Here is a 25,821-nt window from a genome sequence, read left to right as displayed (position 1 = left end):
ACCATCTTACTCCCATAAGACTGGCAGCTATCAAAAAGTCAGAAGACTACAATTGTTGGGGAGGATGTGGAGGAATGGGAACACTCCTCTACTGCTGGTGGGAATGCAGAAGGATACAGCCATTCTAGAGGACAGTTTGGTGGTTTCTCAGAAAACTAGCTATAGATTTGCCATATAACCCAGCAATTCCACTGCTGGGTATATACCCAGAAGATCTGAAAACAAGGGCACAAACTGATATATGCACACCAATGTTCATAGCAGCACTATTCACTATTGCCAAAAGTTGGAATCAACCCAAATGCCCATCAACAGATGAATGGATAAATAAAATGTGGTGTATACATACAATGGAATACTACTCAGCTATAAGAACAAATACAGTACAAACACACGTGATAACATGGATGAATCTTGAGAACCATATGTTGAGTGAAGCAACCCAGGCACTGAAGGACAAATACTACATGACCTCTCTGATATGAAATAAGTAAACCAAGGAGTCTCAGAAAGCTAGAGACTGGATGATAAACTTTAAGGTAGTTGGAGGGTAGAGGAAGGTTGTGAGCTGACACCTACTTGGGTGAAATCTATGATCAATGGAAGGTAAGTATTTGTACAGGGAAGGGATAAAATGGGGGCATGGGGATAACTTAGGGTGTGGGTTTTTTGGACTTTAGGGGCACTAGGGATGGGAAGATGGGTCAGATTGCCCAAGAAATTGGGGAGAGGATGAGGCAAACATTTGATCATGGGAGATTGTCACATATGTGTTTGAAATTGTGGTGCAGAGAAAACTCTTTAGAGAATGTAATATGGATGGTTATCTGTTTGGGATGCTTAAGGTGGGAGCATCTGACACAGGGCAAGCTTCTGGGGAGTGTGTGAGTGCTCATTTTGTCATAGTGTATTATATCATTGGGTGGAGACCCATACAATGAGAGTGAAGGTATAGCCACATCCTGGGGAGGACTGATGTTCTCAAACAGAGGGAATTGTATCTCTTGAGAGAATCGGTAGCTCCCAATGGGTTAGGGTAGTCAAGTATGTGAAGCCCTCAACATTTTTGCAAGTATCTCTGAATATGGTCCCTCAAGTAATGAAGATTGATTGTCATGGTGGGCCCTGAGGAGAGGGGGAAAGAGGTGTTGAATACATGGAATCAGGGTCACTGTGGGGCAATGGAAGTGTTCCACAATATCATGCCATGATGGATATAGGTTATGTTAAATTACACCAAAAATGTATAAAAGTCTATAGGTTAAAATGTAAATCATAATGTAAAACATAAGATAATGAAAAACGTAGAAAATTGTACAGTCTAAAATATAAACCATAATGTAAACTTAAATGGTACCATGTTTGAAAGCTATTGTTTCAATATCTGTACATTAGCTGCAGCAAATATAATATGAACATGTAAAAAGATCACTGTTGGGGAGGGACAAAGAGTTTGATGTTGGATATATGAGAGTACCATATATTGTATATGTGAATTACTGTGACATAAACTTATGTCAAGAGAAACGTAATAATCAGGAAAAAGAAAGAAAGAAAGGAGGTAGACACTGAGGAAGAAATGGAAGAAATTGCCTTGCCACTGTACATACAGGGCAACACCTGTAGCAGTGATGAAAGGCAAAATGTTAAAAACAAAGCTTTTTCATTTTTTCATTTCTTTGATAACCCAATTTATTTTTCCTTTATTTAGTTTTCTAAATTTCTATGTATTCTATATATAACCTTTAAACCCATCACTATATTCCATTTTTCTATTAAGGGAACCTGGCAATATTTGGGCTTCCTTTTTGAAGAAGTTTTGGACTACAAAGAGCTTCAGCTATGGCAGGGAGGAGCTCTTGTGTGGGGTGTCATTGGTGGGATGCATGCGGTTGGGAGGGAGTTCTCTAGGGCATGTATACAGGGTATACAGAAAGGTTTGGATATTCTCATAGTGGTTTCAGTTGGAAATGACCAATGATAGAGGGCTGAATTCCTGACCAGGGGAGCTCTATCACATTCCCCAATGGAAAAACAACAATCCCCCAAGTGCAATGGCAAAGACCAATGAAGATGGATGGTCCAACGATGAGACCTTGATACAGATGGCTCCGATTATGAACCTGTGTGCCTGAAATTTGAACTAGGCCTATAGCTGTGGGGTGCTTAAGAGTTACCTCCTGAGAGCCTCCATGTTGCTCAAATGTGGCCACTCTCTAAGCCAAATTCAACATATAGATGTATTACCTTCCCCCCAATATGGGACAAGACTCCCAGGGATGAATCCTTCCTGGCACCAAGGGATTGCTACCAAGCACCGGCTGATGATGTAACTACAAAAAGACCATGAAGAAAGAGGTCAACTCAGACTGGCAGAATATCTCAGCCTACATGTAATATCAGTTGTTAAAAACTGCATTTTGACTTTGGATAAAAAGGGGGAAATGGAAAGGACAAGTGAGTTTCTATGGCTAAGAGTCACCAAAATGAGTCAGGAGGTCATCAGGGGGTGATGCTTATGCATACCTCAGCAGGGTACCAGAGACAGCAAAGGTAGATGGAAACCCAAGTGCTGGTTCTCCTGAGGGCTGCAGTGACCCACAGGTTCTATGGTCAAGGCAGATGGCTCTGGAATTCAGGGCCATGTCAGTTGGCCCTACTTTGGAGTCTGTGTTCCTGAGTGTGATGGAGTTGGACTCAGATATAACCTTTCTACACATGCCTCTTCTGTCACTTTTACCAGACCTGTGGTTGGTGTTTGGGTTGGTATATACTCAGGAGACCTGAATCTCTGAACTGTCCATGTGACGGCCAGGCCTTGGGCCTCAGACTTGCAGCTCCTACCCTCTGGTTTCTTGGACTTACCCTGGCCAGCTGACAGGGAGGTTAAGAGGGTCAACCACCACACCAGGGAGCCAAGAGTGCCTACAGCTGCAAGCAGGATGCATCCATCATCCATGTGGAATCTAAACCTCCTCTTGATGTAGAGGGGGACTGGACATAGCCATCCCAGGTCCACAAGATGGAGAAATAGAATACAGATTAGAGTAGACTTACTGGTGTTCTGCTAGGGAACTATTGTGATTAGTAAGGGAAGAAATTGTAGTAGTGATATGGAGAGGGTGGCCACAGTGGCTGCTGATGGTCAGGAGAGGGAAGAAGAGATATGGTGTGGGGGCATTTTCAGGATTTGGAGTTATCCTAGGTGGTGCTGCGGAACAGATGCTGGACATTGTGTGTCCTGTCGTGGCCCTCTGGGTGGACTGGGGGAGAGTATGGACTACAATGTGGACCACTGTCCATGTGCTGCAGCGGTTCTCCAGAATATATTAGCCGGGTGCAGTGGATGCGCCACAATGACGGAAGAGTTTTTTGATGTGGGAGGGGTGGCATGGGTGGGGTGGGGGGTATATAGGGACCTCATATCTTTTTAAATGAAACATTTAAAAGAAAATAAAGGAAAAGAAAAAAGAAAATACATGGATAGTATATAATCCTAATTTTTTAGTAAATAAAGAAAATTATGGTGAAAAATTTCGGGTCATAGCTCCCTGGGGGTCATCAACACACTTAAGTAGTAGTGAATTTGATAAATTGCTTTGTCATTCTGTTAAATATAGATTGAATCATTTGCACATGATTTGCTTAAGGGTAAAATAGGAAAGCCTAAGAATATTAATTATATATCAGATAACACATAAATTGAACTATTGGCATTTCACTCTGTACTTTGCACATTTCATGAGCAATATATATTACAACAACACATGTGTAAATGACAACAATGAAAGTTTTATTGAACACACAATAGACTCTTTTGATTCATCTCAAAATTAAAATTCCTATTAAAATAACAGAGACCTTCAAATATTGTTTATTGCTTTTAAATTATTTATGCAAAAATAGTTGCTCCAATAAGGGAAATGTCTTTAGTAAAACTTGAAAACCTGTTTTCAAAAGCATAAATCATTGCCAAGTTCTTTATTTGCTTTATATTATTTTTCTACAGGAAAGTGATTTGTTATTATAAACAGAAGGATCCCTTGTAAGAATTATGCATGAAAAGAAAAAGCATATTAAATCAAGAGTAACTTTTTAAAAGACCATAACACTTGTTCAAATTAGAAGCAGATCAACTTCCATATTGCAACCTATCATTTGCTTTTTGCCTTTTATTTCTTAAACTTTTTTTGTAATTTATTTAGTAAAATATAAAACTAGGCAGTCATACTAGAACTTTTTAAATTCCTTTGTGTTTTTATAGATTATCTATTATTATTTATATTTTTCTTAGAGGATCATCTCAGTTCAATCTAAAGTTTCTGAAAACAAAATCCATGTATCATAGTGGGGATTATCCACTCCAATCATAATGCTTAGGACTGGTAATTCAACAGAATAAATTTATGATAATAAACAAATGAAATGCTAGCTTTTTGAATGTAGTCAGGAAGTATCTAAAAGTAAAAATCTGGTTTTATCCAACTAATTAATAATACTTTCTGAATTATATTGACATTATAATTGTTCCCTCTGTCCATCATCTTTTATCATATATTATTACATCATTAAGCTAATGAATAAAACAAAACTATACCTAAAGTACTCTGATAATCTTGGTTTTTTAAAGGTATTGCTTTATATTCTTAGTTTAACCATGAATAAAATAATATATTAGTAACCCAAGAATATCTTCACAAAATTATATTATTCAGATTATATGGAGTAAAATTAAAATGGTTTAAATTAGGTGGTGTGGCCCTATGTGACAGTAATTAATCAGGACTCCATCCATTTTCTATTCCCTTTAAAATATGTATCTTAAAAAGATTTTCTTTTAAAAATACACGCAACACTACAAAATAAAATAAGACTGAGTTAAAAATTTGCAACAGAGGGAAAATGAGGATAGGGAAAGGATATGATGCCAGAAATGAAATGAGTATACTGAATACATGCCAAATGTTCCTGTACATCTGCTAGAGATGGGCCACAAACTTAGCTCAAGCACAGTAGTCAACACAAAGACAAGCACAGGATCCGTTACAAGGATTGCAGCATCCTTGAAATGAAAACAAAGCAGTTATCCGTAAGATCTTCCTAGCGCTATAATCAAAAAAACATTTCTCATATCTCTTAACAAAAAGGATATTCAAAATTACATCCACACCTATAGACTTATAATGCACTAAGAGGAGCATTCATGTTTCTAGAAATAACAACCTCAAATCAGGCTGTGTTGTCAAACAACACAATTCAGCAACAGCCAAGGCAACCTAATATGGACTGACACAACTATCACATGATATGGTTTGACCCAGAAATAGACTGAAGGGTGTCTAAAGCAGTGTTTTTCATATTTGCGCTTTGCTTTAGCAGCTCTCCTGTATGTACACATTTGTGTTCATGTGTACACATAAGCACATAAATAAGAGGAGGTCCAATACCCTTTCAACCAAAAACTTTCATCATTTATTATTTTTGGCTTCATTTTAACATATAGTGCATTATATGTAAAAGGCTTTTGAAGTTAAAATAAAGCAAAAAAGGAGAGTTAGACAATTTCCACATCTGGGCAAAGGGCTACACAGAATACTTTTTAGGAAATTCCCAATCACTGATTCTCAAATGAGTGGGAATATGTAGCAACTATTTCCAGGTTGTCTTTCCTGGCAGCCTTTGGAATGTGCGTCTAGTGCAAAACCATTTTCTTTAAACATTAGAGGAGCTAAAACAGGATTGCTGTCATTTTTTAGGTCAGAGTTGTTGTTTTTAAATGTTTTACTTTGAAATACTTTCAAACTCCCAGGACAGTTATAAATTCCATGCAGAGAACTCCAACATACCCCATCCCACCAGGTATCCAATTTTAACGTTGTACCAATTGTGTGCTTTATCACTCTAGCTATCTATCTATCCATTATTCTAACAATCCATCTGTCTAGCCATCTGTATGTGTATCTGTCTGTTTATCAATCCAGTTACTGTACATCATCCTTGAATCCTTAATACTTCCATGTACAATTACAAAGAACAAAGATGTTCACTTAAGCATTCACCTTAAGTACGGTTACAAGTTCAAGAAATTTAGCAATGACTTAAAGCTTACAGGATATTTTCTATTTTTTTTTTGTATGCCCCAATAATGTCATTTTGAGCCTTCTCTCCTCCCTTGATAGAGCCCATCCAGGATCATGTATTGACTTTAATTGTCATTTCTCTTCAGTTATTCTTCTTTCCTTTTCATTTTATTGTGAGAACACATGCACAACATAAACTTTCCCATCTCAACCACTCCCAAGCAGGCCATGCAAGTGGGATTAATCACATCTATTATGTTATGGTACTTGCACTACCATCCATGACTAAAACTTTCCCATCTCCCCAAACAAATCCTATAACCATTTTGCATTAAATCCCTGTTGCTATCGCCTCCCGACCCCGGAAATCGGTACTCTAATTTCTGTCCCTCTGAGCCTGAATATTCTCTGATATATTCTTTGTACTTACCATTGGGCTTAACTTTAACATCCAAAATCTGTAACAACCTTATTTGCTTTGATATCAACTTTATTTCAATGGTATACACAAACTATGTTCCCATACTCCTCCATCCCCCACCTTTATGTAGTTCTTGTCACCAAGTACATGTTCATACGTTTTGAGTCCAAAACTGCTTTCTCATTACATTTAATGCATTTGTCTTTTAAATGCTGTAGGAAGTAAAACATGGAGTTACAAACTAAAAATACAATAGTACTGGCATTTATATTTACCCATGTAATTATCTTTCCCAAAGATCTTTATTTCTTCACGTAACTTCAGTTAATTGCCTAGTTCCTTCCTTCCAAACAGCACAACTTAGTTTAGCATTTCTTGTAGCACCCATGTAATGATGATGAATTTCCTGAGATTTAGATTATTTGGAATATCTTAATCCCTCCCTTGTTTATTTGAAAACCTCTGCAAATATTAGTTTATCAGCATTATCCAGGACTTAGACGTTCAGCATTCCTCCTGAAATCATACATAAACAGAGCCAAATGGAAAAAATTCGAAAGTCAAAATAATATAACAAAACAGTATTCCATCATAAAATCGCATAAAATTATGAGAATGCTATTTTAACACATTGGCACTTTAAGAGAATGATAACCTCAAAAGCCACAAAATTGACAAATTGTTCCCTAAGCTGCTAAGCAGGTAAAAATGTCCTAATGTGTGAATCTGGGTTTTATAAAGTAAAACTGAATTCAAATAAATTGTATAACTGATACTGAGAAGCAAATTTCAAGTGCCTTCTTTTCTTGTGTCTATTTCATTCACAAAGGAACAAACTACAATATATGGAAATATATACTATTTTAAATGTGGTGCCATCATTTCAAAAGCTGGATCAATTAATTAAAAATATTTAATTATTTTGGACAATAATAGAATATAATATTCTTAAGCAGTCCATATTTAGATAAAATGAAAAAGACATTTACAGCCAGCACTTTATTCATAGTCTTCAGTGAGACTAATATCAACAGAATTTAATACAGCAGTCTTGTATTTTAAGTTCACTCTTTTTGAGATACATTCTCTGGACTTTTTTAACATCAGAACTGCCAATAAACTGCCTTTACATGGTGAAGAAGTTAAAGATGGGAGAATCCTCATGTAAACATTAGAATATACCTTTCTATTAGTCCTTCAAAGACAGACTTACAAAATGTTTGGCCTTAATAATCCCATTCTGTGAGGAGATTGGTTACTCGTCACTTTGCAAATGTGGTAACTGATCTATGCAAAGCCTTTTATCAGCTAATCTAGATTTTTTGAGTCTCAGTTAAGGATGAAAACTGTCACAATTCAATTTTATTACCCTCATCATGAATGTGCAGATGAAAGCTTTTTATCAGCAAACTTATGTGAAAAGATGAACAATGCCATAATGTCAAGTGATCCAAAATGGGCAAAGCAAAAAAATCTAGCTTCCTCTCAAGAAGAATAATTTCAGACCTATGAAAAGGGCCTATAATTTCAAACCTTTGAGAAGTAATTATAAAAACTATACTTACTTTAAAACATTCAGAATGTCAACAAAACAGGTGCAAATTTTTTTACAATTCAGCTAACAGAAAGACAATTGTTTCAGACATGCTGCATCAGAGAAAACAGGATAAAAAAACTACCATTCCTATATATAAATAATTTGTCCTGTGCACTAACAAGAACATGCTTTAAATTTCCATGCCAACTGAAAACCTCCATGCTGTACCAGGGAAGGTTAGTGGCTATTGAAAAGACCACCAGGACAGGGCTATCTAAATACACATTCGGTAGTGTTTTAACTATACAAAAAAAGACAGTATATAGTTTAAAAACAAGTCTTACACAGCTTTACATTTCAATTTTTTTTCTTTACAAAGAGTGAGTTGTGTACAGGGAGGTTAAATATTTTATGGACAAGGAAAAAGCCTGCTGCAACCAATTTATTCATCATCATCATCTTTTTCATCTTTGCCTTCCTTATCTTCCTCCTCATTTTTCTCCTCTTCTTTTTCTTGCTTTTTTCAGCCTTGACATCTCTCTTTTTTTGTCACATCAGACTTCCTTTTAGCTTGGTATGCAGCAATATTTTTTGTATTTCTCCTTCAGCTTAGCAGCCTATTTTCATAAGGCTGGTTGTCATCTGCAGAAGTATTATTTCACATCTCTCCCAGCTTCTTTATGACTTCGCCAAAGGAAAGGCCAGGATACTCACCTTTGATTTTTGGGCGATTCTCAGAACAAAACAAGAAAAAGTGCTGAAGGAGGCCTTTTGGGTGCAATGGGATCCTTAAACTTTTTCGTTTCCCCTTTAGAAGGGATATCATTTCACTTTCATAATGGGCCTTGTGAGCCTTGGCCATGCTTTCAAATTTTCCTTTCTCTTTAACAGACGTAGTCTTCTACCTCTCTGACCACTTCTTAGAAAACTCTGAAAAGTTGACTGAAGCATCCTGGTGCCTCTTCTTATGTTCCTCCCAGCAAGTTTGCGTGAAGAATGCATCTGATGACATTTTGCCTCTGGATTTCTTAGGGTCTCCTTTGCTCAGATCTAGTTATTTTGCATCCACGAGGCTCAGAGTCCCACCCCCCACCTCCCAGCTTGCACTTGCCCCAGTGCTGTCTCTCTGGAGCTCAATGTCCTGCAATGGCTGTCCCGTCCTCATTTTTGAAAGACAGTTTTGCTAGATACAGAATTCTTGGTTGGCAATTTTTTGCACAGAGCACTTTAAATGTGTCTTCCCATTGCCTTCTTGTCTGTATAGTTTCTGATTAGAAATTGGCACTTACTTACCGAGTGGGCCTATATAAGGGAGCTTACTGTGGCTCCCTTATATGTGACACGTTGCTTCTTTCTTGAGGCTTTCAGAATTCTTCTGCACGTCTTCCTCAATATCTGCTTGGAAAATACCCTGAACACTTGGTTATGTTCTAATAGGGAGTATATTAGTCTGTCATAGGGGTGCTAAGGCAAAGTTCCAGAAATCTATTGTCTTTTATAAAGGGTATTTATTTGGATTAAAAGCTTACAGTTACAAGGCCCTAAAGAGTCCATCTCAAGGTTGCCATATGTTGAAGAAAGATGGTCACTGATCTCTGCAAGGGTTCAGACTTCCCATCTGGGCTTCTTTTCTCTCAGCTGCTGGCTGGCACAGGGCTTGTCTCTCAGGACTTCCTCTCTCCTGGCCTAGTGCTCGTTTCTTTCCAGACCATCTATATCAGTCTTGGCTTTCTTCCCAAGGTCAGCTGCAAACTATCAGGTAAATGGCTCATCTCTCCCCAGAGCCCCAGAATCAAAAATAATAGAGCTCTCTCTATTCCCATGTCTTCTTGAGAGAGTGTCTGTTTGCCTCAGCCCACCAAATGGGTGGGAACTCAACCTGAGCCTTACTGATGTAGACCAATCAGAAGCCCAAAATTGATTTTTATCAAATAAAATTAATCAGAGGCCTCTTACTGAATTTAATACAATCAAAGGATATCATACCCAGAGGAATAAATTAGTTTACAAACATAATCTTTCTCTTTTGGGGATTCATAAATAATCTCAAACTGCCATAAATATCAACCTTTCAGATAAGTGAAGAGTGTTAAGAACACAGACCTGGGACTGTATGTGGTTCTTCCTGGCTATGTGTGTCCCCTCATCACTACAGCTAGTCTTATGGTTGAAGTCATATCCCAATCAGCAGAATATTAAGTATGTGTTTTAGTTTCCCTTGCTACTGAAGCAAATATCATGCAATGGGTTGGCATAACCAGTGGGAATTTATTCACTGATGATTTTGAGGCCAGCTGTAGTTCAAATCAAGTCATCATCAAGGTGATGCTTTCTTCCCAAAGACTGGCATTCTGGAGCTGGATGCTGGTGATCATTGGTTCTTGGCTTTGGTCCCTCCCTTCTCTTCCGGGTTCTGTTGACTTTCAGCTTCATGCTTCCCATGGAGAGTCAAGAGGCCTCAAACACATGGTCAGCTGACCCCTTAGGACATCTACCAAACTCTGAAGCTAAAAGCTGAGCCAAAATCATTGGAAAACAATGCCAAGTTTTTAGCCATTTTCATTGAAGAAACAGAAGTAGAGTTCAGAACCTGCCAGTGGAGGGGCCCCACTGAAGATTCCAGATTCAACTGAACATACTAGAGAGTGACACTCTAGAACCAGGGATGAATAAGTAGACTGAGCCTTAGCAAAATTGTGATGAAGATTCAGCTCCCTGTTGGGCCAATGCAATCAAATCTCTAAGTGCATTTCTGCCTAATGAAGAAAGGATGAGGCCTATTAGGAGAGATGTCATCTGTAGTCAATACAATTTTTATACAAAATATCCAGCATTCAATTGAAAGTTACCAGGCATGACAACAAGCAGGACTGTGATAAGAGAACCAAGATCTCTTCAAAAATCAAACAAAAATAAAAACACTTCCTTCAGAAAATAAGATTATCTAGATGTAGAAATGAGCCAAATATTAAAGTTAATGGTAAAGGGCTTAAAATAACTTTGATTAACATGTTCAAAAAACAATGGAAAAGACAGATTAAATGAATGAAAAGATGTAAAATCTTACTCCATAATTGGAATCTACATAATTGGAAAATGTGAAGTCAACAGAGTTAACAGAAATTAAATAGAGCAGAAGTTAGGATTAGTTACCTGGAAGTAAGAACAACAGAAACTATGAAGCAGCAATAAAAAGAAAAAGAAATACAGAAAAATGTGCAAAGAAGGGTCACATACAGTGAAAATTTCTCACATATGTTAAATGGAGCCCAGAAGGGGAGGAAAAAGAACAGAGCAGAAGCATTATTTGGAAAAAATATTGGTTGAGAATTTTCCAAAATGAATGAAAGACATAAACCAATAGAATAAAAAGCTGCAAAAAACCAAACACAATAAAATAAAATACAAATAGAACTGGAAATAAAAGCCAAATCATATGTATGCATGCCAAAGTTAAACTACTGAAAAGCAAAGTCAAAGAGAAAATCTTAAGATCCCAGCAGGTTATTTTGTGGACACTGACATGCTGATTTTATTCTAAAACTGAAATTCAAAGGAGAAGAATTGACAAGACAACCATAAAGGAAAGAACAAATTTGTAACATTTATACTGCCAGAAATCAGAATTTATATAAAGCTACAAATATTAAGCCATTGTAGCACTGGTGTTTGGGTAGATAAATGCATCTATAGTAAAAGAAAAAAAAAAAAGCAAGGAGATAAATAAATTGACTTACATGTATTTTCACACCTGATTTATAACAATGATAACAATATAGTTAAGTGGGGAAAACAATGTTTTTTATAATACATGGGGCTAGGAAAATTGGGTATCTATATAGATGGAAAATCCTTGACTTTAAATTCACACACTATACAAAAATTAATTCCTGATAGAATGTAAATTAATTGTTAAATATAAAACCATATATTTGTTAGAAGATCACATTTAAGCAGGTAAGTATGGAATGAGGTCCTAGACAAATTCCTGATGCTGATTCTTTGCAGTATCATATTAAGTATTTGGCTTTCTTTAAACATCCAATAATTATGCAAGCAAAAGTGAGCTCTGTCTGAAACTTCTCATTTTATAAACTAATCAAAATACTTCCAGGTCCCTGGGAAAATTCTGCTTAACATGAATAAAGTGTATAACCAATACAAGTTACTGAGATACATATTCTGCTCACTTTATTTTGACTTCACCATTATTGGTTAACACAATAATGCTAATTTGCACAAATCACCAAAATAGATGCCCTAGAAGGGGGGAAAATTTAAGGCAGCTTTAGAACCATGACAAAACAACATAGTGACAAATATGGATTTTAAAGATGAGCATTTGGCCCAATGGGTAGGGCGTCCATCTACCACATGGGAGGTCCACGGTTCAAACCCTGGGCTTCCTTGACCCATGTGGAGCTGGCCCATGCGCAGTGCTAATGCACACAAGGAGTGCCGCCACGCAGGGGTGTCCCCCGCATAGGGGAGCCCCACGCACAAGGAGTGTGCCCCGTAAGGAGAGCCGCCCAGTGCAAAAGAAAGTGCAGTCTGCCCAGGAATGGTGCCACACACACAGAGAGCTGACACAGCAAGATGACGCAATAAAAAGAGACACAGATTCCCATGCCACTGACAACAACAGAAGCGGACAAGGAAGAACACACTGCAGATGGGCACAGAGAACAGACAAGTGAGGGGGGCGGGGAAGGGGAGAGAAATAAATAAAAAATAAAATAAAATAAAGATGAACATTTGCATGATCACCAATACATTGCAGAATAAAATGTGCTTTACTTTCTATTTCCTGGGTTACATGTTTAACACAGATGTGGTTGGTCTTTGAGCAGCACCTGTTTGCCCCACCAAACTGGAAGTTGGAGTCATATCTTTTTCTACTTAATGTTTTTTTAAAAATCCATTCATACCCAAATCATTAGTGATCAATTAAAGATTTTGAGGATAAACAGAGGGTTTGCTTCAAATGACACACTATGAAGAATTTTAAAAAGCTTAATTAGAAATGTCTATTTTTCCTAAGTCCCTCTTTGCCCACACTTTGCTTTTTCTACTGCCTTACAAAAGTCCGTTTCCCTGATATATGAGTCTCCCTATTATGCACAGACCCTAGGGTGTGTAGTTCAGAGTTCTGGTCTACCTGCTTCTCATGGAGGTGGCAATTACGAGTTAGCCATACCTCCCAACATTTCCTATCCTGACAATCTTAGCGAATAACATTCTATCATTAATATATTTCCCACAGAAAAATATCTACATCCCTAAAAAAAGAAATCTTCTCAAGGAGAAAACAATACTCAGGATTTACCTGTGATACCCAAGGATCCCTTGACTTCCTGCTTAAGTCCCTCTCCCAGCAAAGGGTTGAGGAGACTCCTCTGCATCTCCTCCAGGAGTAGTGTTTCCTGTCCCAGTCATATGGCTTAACTGTGAAAAAGTCTTTTACCTTGATTTTGGACTTGTGTCTCTCAATTGAGTCAGGTAATGTTACACTCATGTCATCAGATGTAAGCAAATAAATTTTAAAATCTAGGGAATATGCAATTTTAGTTGCTATAAACAGGGCAGCGTTAAGGTTTTGATGTGAGGTGAGAAGCCCAATCCTGAGATACTTGCCACATTTCATCATCAGAGCCAGGACCCAGCCACCAGAAGCTTCATAGCTACCCACCTTAATCCTTATTCCTGATATCTGATTTACTTACTGTTTTAATTTCTCAGCTGCTAAAACAAATACCATACAATGTGTTGGCTTAACAACAAGAATTTATTGGCTCATGGTTTCGGAGGCTAGAAGGCTTGCTTCCTCCTTGGGTAGTAATCTTCTGACTGGTTGGCCATCTTTGTCGTACCTTGGCTTTTCCATCACGTGGCAATGCACATCTCGGTTCTGGTGACTACCAGCTTCTGGCTGCTCTCTAAGGCTTCTCTCTCCATCTGACTTTCACTCTGCTTACAAAGGACTCCAGTAATACAGACTGAAGCCCAACCTGATTCAGTTGGGCCACACCTTAACTAAAGTATCCTCTTTAAGAGATCTTATTTACAATGGGTCCACACCCATCAGAATGCAGTTCAACACCAAGAACATTTCCAAACTGGGGTACACAATTCAATCAACCACATTTTCAAACCTTCTCATTACATGAGCTTTAAGTTATCTAGGACCAGAATAGGGTTTCAACATTTAAACAACCAAATAAATGGCTGTGAGTCTACTTCCTAGAGTCTTAGAGAGTTCTTTGCTTTTATTTCCAAAATCTCCTTCCTCACTTCTCAGGTGCATTTCAGTTCTATTTGAATATCAACAAGCCTGAACTTAAAGTAGTAAGCAGTAACCTGTGCCCACAGCAAGTTCTGGAGGTAGATTTCTTCCTGGGCTCAGAAAAGCTTTGGCCGTTTGATATTATTTACGAATTCCAAAAAGTGATATTATGTTTGTATACTGGCCTGTTCCTCTGGGCACGATACCCCTTTCATTGTATTAAATTCAGAGGTTTCACTTTTACTTTACTAAATCAAGATTAAGACTTTCATTAGACCATGTCATTCCGGTAACTCAGTTTGAGTCCCTACCTCCTTTGCATGTATATTGGTCAACCAAAGCGGTACTGAGGAAAACACCAGAAATGGGTTGGATTTTATAAAGGGTATTTATTTGGGGTAGGAGCTTATAGATACCAGGCCATAAAGCATGATTTACTTCCCTCACCAAAGTCTCTTTCCACGTGTTGGAGCAAAATGACTGCTGGTGTCTGCCAGGCTTCAGGCTTCCTGGTTTCCTCTCTTCCCAGGTCTTGCTCCTCTGCAGGCTCAGCTCCTCTGTTTTCTCCACAAGGTCAGGTGTAGTCTATGAGGCTCTCTAGGCTTTGCCTCTCTCCACAAGGTCAGCTGTAGACAGGTGAATGGCTCTGTCTCTCTCCCTGGGGTTTCTACTGTGTCTAAGGAGCCTTCTCTATTCCTCTGTGTTCTTCTCCTGGCTCAGGTCCTCTCTTCTCAGGGCTTGCTTCTCTTTCCTTTGAGTGCTTACTTCCCAGGGCTCCAGCTTAAGACTCCAGCATCAAACTCCTAATCAAAACTCTGCCATCAAAATCTTCAACTCTCTTCTTTTGTCATGTCTTTTATCTGTGAGTCTCCACCCACTAAGGGGCAGGGGACTCAACACCCTACTGACATGGCCCTATCAAAGCCCTAATCATAATTTAATCATGCCCAGGTACAGACCAGTTTACAAACATAATCCAATATCTATTTTTTGTAATTCATGGCTATATCAAATTGCTACAGTGGGCTATAGAAATAAACAGTCACTCAAGGAGAACACAAAATAAGAATGAATTTTGATCCTGCACCCCTGGGAAAAGAGATGAGCCTGATAGTCTAAAGCTGAGCTTGTGAAGAGAACAGAGCAGCTGAGTCTGGAAAGAAACAGCTATCCAGCCTACAGCTGAGATCAGAAGCAGCTTGGCCTATGGAGGCTTAAGAGGAAGAGGAAGGCTGAACCCTCGCAGACATTTCCACCATCTTGCTTCAACTTGTGGCAACAGAGTTCGGTGAGGAAGTAACTTTGAGTTGATCTCTTTAGGGCCTTGTAATTGTAAACTTCCATTCCAAATAAATAACCTTTATAAAAGTCAACAGATTTCTGGCACATTGCATCAGCACCCCATTCGACTGATTAATGCAAAAGCTGACTTCCGATGGCTGACCCATATGTTAATATTCTCCAGCTTGCCTAGGTAGAACTGACAGTTGCAGTTTCAACTCAGCTATTACTGTTTTATACACTAAGGACCATCATTATTATCTCTAATCTTCCTCCATTGGTTTCACTAGGACACAGATTTGAGGGGAGAACTTGGACTTTAAATGAATTCAATTTCTTTCCAGGAAGGCTTACTTATAAATCATTCTTGAATTAACTGTCACTGCATAATTCCGATTTTCCCAAGTTTTCTCCATACTATCTTATTAGAGGGATCATTACAAATCTCTTGACTTCTAAAGTAAATCTAGAGGTCTTTTATTATCCTTCTTTTTGACTTATGAACAGAATCTTATCTTACTCCCAGCTACTCTCCACTTTATAACAAACTGCCACCCAAACAGACTAATATCTACCTTAAAGGCAATACATGATTTATTTCTGTTATTGATTACTAATTTTATTGCATGTTGATCAAAGAATTTCATCTAGATGGCATTAATCATAGGAGTTTTTCATATTCCCTTTGTCACTTTATATGTTTCAGTTTCTATAAATGTTCCATTAGTGCTTAGAAAGAACATGCATTATTTTACCCATCTGGTTAATTTTGTTGGTCATTGGAGTTGTTTATAGTTTGTTGCTATTAATATTCATATACTTGTCTCAGAAGTATTTCAATATTAATTTTTCAACTTAATGTTCTTGAAGAACACATTTATTATACATTTGTATCCCATGTTGAGTTGAGGTAAACTTTGGGGTTTCAATTTTATTATAGTGACTCTTTTTCTCCACCTTTGCCCTAAGTGAATACCTGTTTTCCTTGTTACCTGCCTAGATTGGTGGGCAGGGTTATAAATATATATACATCTCCTTTTCATACACAGAGCAACCTTTTGAGGCTTTTACTTTAGATAAGGTCTCAGTGTCTGCGCCCTTCCCAACATTAGCTATCTTTGTCATTGCTAAAATACCAGCTTCCAGCACAAGAGTCGATGTACAATTTGATACTCACCTTGGGTTATTACAACTTACAGATTTTTCTGCTAAACATTTCCTGTATATTTTTGGGACTATAGGATCTACCTTCCCTTTTTTCCAGCTCAGCTCTTTTTAAAAATATATTTGTATGTTTTTTCAAAAAAAATTTGCACTGTACAGGAACCAGAGATCTTCACTTCTTGTTCAGTTTGGCATATCCAGAAGTGCCTATATGGAACTCTAAACACTGGTCTTACAAATGTTTTTGTAACCCCTTTCATTTCTCTAGGCCTACCACTCTTGAGCATTTCAATGACATTTTCTAATCACAAATAAAAATATATTCCCAGTGTGCCTGACACCTGCACTCCACTTATATTTTTCTATTTCCTTGTAGATTTTTGTCCCTGACAAATAATTCCAGTATTTGATTGATGATTAAACCACCCGATAAATACATTTTCCAGTGAATTCTATCTCTACTGGTGACATCATGAACCTTTTATTACAAACTTGGAAAGGCTTCAATATCTTAAGAAATCAGTTACTCTGATTACTAGGTCACATATCCATTTATAGCCTATAATTTAAGGACATTATTTCATTTTACCCACTCAAGTACATGAAATTTTGCATGTATTTAACACTTTATTTGAATCTGAAAGTGTTTTAAGCAAACGCTCATCTCAGAATGTCCCTCTTCTATGAGGTCATACGCCAACCACAATACTGCTTTGTGTCATTTGGTAATGATGGCAAAGAAACTCTTCTTTCTCACTTTCATCATGATGATCTAATCTGAAATGCAGCTGAGAGTGCACCTTAATTTACAAATCTCAGCTGAGTTCTCAAAGGATAACTCAGATGTTACCCTCTTTGGGGAACTCCTGGTTTTACCACTCTTCTGGCCTAAAGGAGAACTTAACATGTGTTCCAGTTCAACCATATGGAAATATGGAAAGCATCAGAATGACTCACATGGATTCACTGAGGATTTTGTAGGGAGACCAAGAGGAGATGGTAATGCATATCACACCATAAACGAGTTAATTTTTAAAAATTGACTCTAGATAATTCTGGTCCTCAAAGACCCTATTTGGTTAATCGCCCAGTCTGTTGTCTTCTCTCTTTGAATTTTCTACCGTTTCCTCATATCACGCATCATAGTCTGCCACTTTTTTTTACACATAACCACTCCAGACATGTGGTCTTTGGGATGTTTAGGTCATTCAGGTTCTGTCTTTTTTTCATGAAGAGCAATACTTCCAGGCCATCTGGTCTTCTCCAGACCCCTTCAGAATGTTATTGACTTAAATACTCTCCATATGCTTCATTACAAGTTCTAATCACATTTCTTATAAAATAGCAGGAACTAACTAAATAGTCTAGCATGGCTTAATGCATAGTGGTCCTTGTGTATTCTACAGAAATACTAAAATCATGAATTTTATAAAGATTCATAGGATAATAACAAATAATATTTTATTCACATAAACAAGACATGCCAAAACAAATGATAATGACACACAGCTTTAAAAATCCTTTTAATGTGTGTTCAGTTTTTTTTGTAATGTAAAATTTTAAGGCATTGCATAGTATACTTTCATTGAAGTAGGCTATGAACATTTTTGTAGGCTGTTATAAAGTTCCATGTTACCAAAAATACTACCATAAGTAACATTAAAACATAAGTAGGTGGATGAATCTTAGAACTTTTACAAATGTCCTATTCCTTTATTTTCTAGAGAGTAGATAATACTATAGAGATTTTAGTATCAAGGCTACTAGACTTTAAAGATATTCAATACTTGCATTTAATTACTATAAGTAGTGATATTTATTAAAACTTACCTCTGTCAGATGGCCAAAAGTTGGTTTAGCAGTTTGGAGCATAAGTTGCTTAGTCACTGGGTCTAATTCTAGAGAAAAACAAAAGAAACTATATAAAGTATCAGCAAAAGTAATAAAAATAAACAAAAAGAAGTTGTTCATTTTATCAATATTTTGAAAAAGAAGACAAAATTGAATTTTCCCTAATAACAACATTGACTCATGGGTACTTCTTCCTAAATACACCCTCATAGATAACTAGGTAAGAGAATTTTAGCGTAAATTATTTAGGCTATTTATTTGCACAATGCCCAACTTCCTAATCAGAAACTGAAAATTGTTACGTACTTTACATGTGCTAACACTATTGGTTGCCTACTCAAAAGCTATTCTCCTATCTCTTGCCAGTATCGCTTCCTATGGAAGGGCTGAAAACACCAAATACTTGCTTTCTCTTAGGCTTCCATGTAAAGGTAAGGCATATGACCCAAACCTAGAGGAGTCATAATATAACTTATTATTCAAATTAGGGTCCATTTGGACATAAAAAAAGTAATTACTTATAATTCTGCTTATACTACAGAATACATCAGGTTGCCCTAGTCAAACCTGGTCAATGGATTTAAAAGGAAATGGACTAGGATCTTTGGGGAAAGTCTAGATTCTAGGATGTAAAAATAATCCATGATGGCCAACTGCTCTTCCTCTTTGGGACAAATTTGTGTTAGACCATGAAGCATGTAGCAGCAGCATCTTGGATGAAAGAGAAGACAAGACTGAGGACTACAGCCAACCCACTGAAAATGGCAGAGTAAAAAGACAGAAAGAGCCAGAATCTTTGCTGACATCATTGTACAACTTGCTTCTGGTTACAGGATATAATAAAAACTATTCTTTTAATTAGCTCTTTTTTACTTATAGTGAAAAGCATTCTAAATAATATATGCAAAAATATTAATATATGATAAAATTTAGGATCATAGTATTTCATGTACAATTTATTCAATTACCAAACAAGCTATTTTGATAATTTTTCCTCTTTTAGTTTTATATTATCTCAATATTCTTTTTTTCCTTCAATATTGGAATATATGGTAATTCTACAAAGAGATCAGTTTCAGAATACATTATATGACATCAGAATACCTATGAACAAATCTTAGTTTACTTAAAAGCCAATACTATTCATAAAAAATCATGATGTAACAATATCTTGAAAACTAATGTGTATTACCCTAAATATCATATTTGAAAAGCAATGGAGCAGTGTGAAACCTCCAACCAATTTTAATGATTAGAACACATTTACACGAGGTAAATAAAGTAAAAAAGATTATTGACTAAAAAAGACACACTGAACATATAATACTACCCCAGGCATGGCATAATGGGAAATGAATCTGAGGCCAGAAATGTCAGAAAATAAGGAAATGCTGGGAATTGTATGATCTTTCTCACACTGCTGTGTCAGTTTTCTCTTTCATTATCTGTTTACTTTTTCCATTTCTTCATTTTATACACGAAATATGGAAGCTCAAAACCAAGTCTAAGGAAGCAGATTTGGCCCAACAGATAGGGCATCCACCTACTACATGGGAGGTCCAAGGTTCAACCCCCAGGGCCTCCTGACGTGTGGAGCTGGCCCACGCCCAGTGCTAATGCAGGCAAGGAGTGCCGTGTCACACAGGGATGTCCCCCGTGTAGCGGAGCCCCACGCGCAAGGAGTACACCCCATATGGAGAGCCACCCAGCACGAAAAAGCACAGCCTGCCCAGGAATGGCACTGCATACACGGAGAGCTGATGCAGTAAGGTGATGCAACAAAACGAGACGCAGCTTCCGGATGCCGCTGATAAGGATAGAAGCGGTCACAGAAGAACACACAGCGAATGAACACAGAGAACAGACAACTGGGGTGGGGGGGAAGCAGAGAGAAATACATAAAATATAAATCTTCAAAAAAAATCACCAAGTTTACATGAACTTGTAATTCAGGAAACTACCAGTTGGCCAAAGTGTTTATGTGCCAGAGTTAAATTATTTACTGAAAAAGATAATCGGTTTGTCCAAACTTACAAAATGGTTGAACTTACATTAAGTGTATGTCTGTGATCCAATTATATGAGAGTGGCTGAGGCGCTCTCCCTTCTGTGGTCCCTGAATGGGGCATTATATGAGTTTTCTAGGGCTGCCACCACAAACTGGGGGACTTAAACAGAACGTTATTCTCTCACAGTTTTGGAGGCTAGAACTCTGAAAGCAAGGTGCTGGTAGTACTGGTTCCTTCTAGAGTCACTGAGGGATAATCTATCCCATGCCTTCCTTCAGGCTTCTGAGGTTGCTTGGTTTGGATATCTAATCTTATCGCTCTAATCTCTGTCCCCACAGGACATTCTCCCTGCTGGTCTAAATGGTTTTTCTCTTCAATAAGGATAACATTTACTGGGTGAGACCCCCCCTAATCAGCTATGATCTCATCCTAATTTAACTGATTACATCTGCAGACTATTTCCAAATAAGTTTACATTCACAGTTACCAAGAGTTAATACTTTGGCATATCTTTTTGAGAAACACCATTCGACTCACAATGGATATGGAAATGAAAGTGTCTGGTACAACAAGGAATTCAAGGGAATTAAAAATTGATTGTGGGTAGTAAGTGCTAGACATCACCCTAGGCAAGTTTCACCTTATTTCATTCAGTCCTCACAGAATTTCTACAAGTAGTTATTCTAGCCAGTCTTTTACAAATGAGGAGCGTGGATGAGGAGCGTGGAATCAGGAAAGTTATGTAAGTGGCATTTGTCAGTATTTTAGCCAAAGACTGTCAAGTTTGAAAAAAAAAAAAAAGTAAAAATGAATTGTTCAGTTTCTACTATTGTTTTTAATTTTAAAAAAGCACAACCCAGAATCCTATAGAAGATTTTTCCTTGATATTATGGGTTTAAAAATATAGGAATATCTGTTTGTCATAATCAATTTTCACATAAATAACCATGTCTGTTTCTATCAACCTTAACATTACCCAGATTCTGATGTTGAATTTAATTATTTAGAAAATCAAGGGATTTATATTGGAGAAAAGAATAACCAAAAAAAATCAGAATTAGGCATCAGTTTGTGGTATTGGAATTGTGGAAAATAGACTGGGAGTGAATAGTCATTCTACAAGCAGATTTTAAGATGCCATTGGCTTTCTCTGTGTTAAGTAACTACAACAAACAGGAATTGAGAAGGGAAAACTCCAACCCTGAACTGCAATCAACTCTGACACACATAAAACTTCACTCCTTTGCTAGTAACATTTTAACCAGGACAGAGGCATACTTATACAAAGATGACTGCAGAAATACCTTTTGATTGCTTTTCAGTAATCATGATAACCATAAAAGATTTATTGTTTCCTTTTCTTTGTAGCTTCAGAGAGGCCTCCAGAGATACAGCTGAAAAAGTAATGTGAGACTGATCTTCAGGATATGATTCAAAGCACCCTGCTGTTAGCAGGCTTTCCTAGAGAAGAATGCCCTCAAGAGTTGATACACTTTCACCGGTGTTTACTCAAAGCTCAGAAATCTTGGTGATAATAGAAATGATACAGTATCTGGGTTCATTGAACAAAGATATGTGTCTATATATCTATTGTGATGGTTATAGTGTGTATCTCATTCTTTACATGTGATAAAATATGGTGATACACTTTTGAATGTTAAACTACCTTGCCTTTCTGGAATAAGCCAAAGTTTGTCATGATAATGTCATTTCTATACATTCCTGAATTCAGTATACTTAAGGATTGCTTAGGATTTTGGATGTATGTTAATTGATGAGATAGGCCTGTGATTTTTTTTCCCTTCTAATGTCCTTGTTAAGTTACTGTGGCCTGATATAACAAGTGCAGAACAGTATCTTTTTTTTTTTCCCTATTCTCTAGAAGCGTTTGTGTAAGATTGACTGACATATCTTCCTTAAATGTTTGATAGAATTCATGGGTTAAAACAAATAGGCCTTTGTGGGAAGACTTTAAATTATGTGTTCAGTTTCTTTAGTAGGCAAAAAAGTTATTTTCTTTTTCCATTTCTAAGCTTGTGCTTTTAAAAATATTATTCCAAACTTATTGTGATATAGTTGTTCATTATAACCTCTTATGGCCTTTAAATGTCAGCAACCATAGTGCTCTCCTCTTTTTCACACTAGATATAATGTGTAACTTCCCTTTTCTTTTCATTTTGAGTCTCTCCAGAGATTTGTACATTTCACATTCTTTTCAAAAAACTGTCTTGTGGTTTTGCTGATTGTTTACACTCTAGAATAGTATGCTATACATTAAATTCTCCTTTTATTATTTTTTTCCCTTTGACCCTTTTGGTTTAAGTTGTTGCTCTTTTTCTAATATCTTGAAACAAATGATGAGCTCTGATTTTGCTCCTTTGTTTTTTCCATTTGTAGCTATTAAATTTTTCCTCTAAGCACGATGACTTTGCACAATCAATATGTTTTAATTTGTAATCAGTAGCTTCATTTCAAATAAGGCAATCATATTTTAAATTTCCACTGTATTTTATTCTTAATCCATGCGTTATTGAGGAGTGTTTTTGTTAATTTCTGGACATATAAGAATTTTCAAGTAATCTGTTTTGTTTCTGGATTAAATGTAGAACAAAATTAGAATGACTAAATCATTTGAAATTTGGTGAGATGTGTTTTGTCCAACATAGGATCATTGTTTATCAATATGTAACTTAACAAATTGCTCAGATCTTGCACATCTTATATATTCCTGCTGATTTTTATTGATATAATTTGCAAACCATAAAATGTAGCCTTCTAAAGTGTTCATTTCAGTGGTTTTAGAACACTCACAAAATTGTGCAACCATATCCACTACCTAATACCAGAACATATTCTTCAGCCTCAAAAGAAATTCTGTAATTATTACAGTCACTCTCCATTTCCTTCTTCCCCTAGCTCCTGGCAACCACAAATCTACTTTCAAATGTTATGTATTTGCTTATTGTAGAATTTCATAAAAATAGAATCATGCAATATTTGGCCTTTTGAAACTTCGTATAATGTTTTCTAGGTTCATTCACATTTATCATGAATCAGTTCTTCATTCCTTCTGGTGGCTGAATAATATTCCAAAGTATGGATATACCATTTTGTTTATCTACTCCTACATTGACAGTTGGATTGTTCCCACTTTGACTGATGCTGCTATTAACATTCAAATACAAGTTTTTCTTTAGACATATGTTTTCTCTTCTCTTGGGTATGATAACAGAACTGTTTCTCTTGAGTACAGAAGTGGAACATGGGGGTGGAATGGTTGGGTCACAGGGTAATTTAGTGCTTAGCTATTTGAGGAAATAGCAACTGCACTATTTTATATTACCACCAGCAGAGAATGAGAGTTCTCATTTATACACAGCCTCATCAACAGTTGTTGTCTTTTGTTTTTTCTAGTGAATGTGAAGTGTTGTCTTGTAGTTTTCATTTGCATCTACCTAATGACGAATGATGTTGAACATATTTTCTTGTGCTTATTGGCCATTTGTATTTCTTCTTGGGAGAAATATCTTTTCAGTCCTTTCCCTTTTCTTTAAATGGGAAGGTTTTCTGTTTGCTGATGAGATGTAAAAGTTCTTTATGTATTTTGGATACTAGACCCTTATCAGATATATAATTTGCAATATTTTAGCCTTTCTGTGGGTTGTCTTTTTACATTCTTGTAGTGTCTGTTGAAGCATAAAAATTTCAAATTTTTATGAAGTTCAATTTATCTATTTTTCTTCTGTATTTTAGATGTCAAATCTAAGAAACCATTGTCTAATACAAGGTCATGAAGGTTTAAAACTATTGTTTTCTTCTAAGAACTTTATAGTTCACTTCTCACTTTTAAGTCTTTGATTCATTCATATATAGTGTGAGGTAGTGGTCCAATTTCATTCTTTTGTATGTGGATATCCAGTTGTCCCTATATTGTTAAAATTAAAATTGCTTGGCATCTTTGTTGAAAATCAATTGACCATAAATGTGAGGGTTTACTTATGGACTGTCATTTCGATTCCATTTATTTCTCTGTCCACACTTATGCCAGTACCACTCAGTCTTGGTTATTGTAGTGTTGTAGTAAATTTTGAAATTGTGAAGTGAGTCCTCCAACTTTGTTCTTTATCCAGATTGTTTTGGCTATTACAGGTCCCTTATTTTTACACATGAATTTGAGGACTGCTTGTCAATTTCTGCAATGGGAAAGAAATAGGCAGCAAGGATTTTGAGAGGGATGGTGTAGTATCTATAAATCAATTTAGGCAGTATTGTCCCATTAGCAAAATTAAGTCTTCTAATCTATGAACACAAGATTTAGGTTGTCTATAATTTCTTCCAATTTTGTCTTATTATTTTAAGTGTAAAAGTCTCACATTTCTTTCTTTAAATTTATTCTTCAGTATTTTATTTTGATGCTATTATAAATAGAATTGTTTTCTTAATTTCATTTTCATGTTATTCGTTGCTAGTGAATAGAAATTCAGTTGAGGGAAGTGGACTTGGCCCAATGAATAGGGCATCTGCCTACCACATGGGAGGTCCGCGGTTCAAACCCCGGGCCTCCTTGACCCATGTGGAGCTGGCCCATGTGCAGTGCTGATGCGCGCAAGGAGTGCCGTGCCGCCCCTGTGCAAGGAGTGTGCCCCATAAGGAGAGCCACCCAGCGCAAAAGAAAGTGCAGCCTGCCCAGGAATGGCGCCGCACACACGCAGAGCTGACACAGCAAGATGACGCAACAAAGAGAAACACAGATTCCCAGTGCTGCTGATAAGGATAGAAGCAGTCACAGAAGAGCACACAGGGAATGGACACAAAGAGCAGACAACTGGGGCGGGGGGCAGAGGGGGAAGGGGAGAGAAATAAATAAAAAATAAATTTTTATTAAAAAAAATTCAATTGACATTTATATATTGATCCTATGTCCTGCAACCTTATTGATTATCATCAAAGGACATTTATTTTATGTGCTTTCTCTGCATCTATTAAGATGACTCTGTGGTTGTCTTTTAATCTATCAGTATGGTATATTATGTTAACTGATATTTATATATTGAACCAACCATTCATTCCTGGGATTCTAACTTGGTCATAGTATGCAATCCTTTTTATATGTTGCAGGATTCAATTTCTAAGTATTTTGTTGAGGATTTTATATCTATATTTATAACAGATACTGCTCTATAGTTTTCTTGTGAT

At 36.8% G+C, this 25,821-nt stretch overlaps 1 protein-coding gene across 2 annotated transcripts in view; it reads right to left on the bottom strand.

Annotated features, from left to right (window-relative positions):
• CNBD1 (cyclic nucleotide binding domain containing 1) overlaps positions 1–25,821 on the bottom strand; it is a 479,949-nt gene that overhangs the window by 43,906 nt on the left and 410,222 nt on the right. For both annotated transcript variants that reach the window (XM_004474779.3, XM_058275701.2), the window contains one exon: positions 18,597–18,664. In XM_004474779.3, the coding sequence (XP_004474836.2) occupies positions 18,597–18,664 (68 nt within the window). The remainder of the gene's footprint in view (positions 1–18,596; positions 18,665–25,821) is intronic.

The sequence above is a fragment of the Dasypus novemcinctus genome, chromosome 14 (genome assembly GCF_030445035.2).
Source record: "Dasypus novemcinctus isolate mDasNov1 chromosome 14, mDasNov1.1.hap2, whole genome shotgun sequence".
Classification (NCBI taxonomy): Eukaryota; Metazoa; Chordata; class Mammalia; order Cingulata; family Dasypodidae; genus Dasypus; species Dasypus novemcinctus.
The sequence above is the reverse complement of the archived record's forward strand: the minus strand, read 5'-3'. Positions and strand labels throughout refer to the sequence as shown.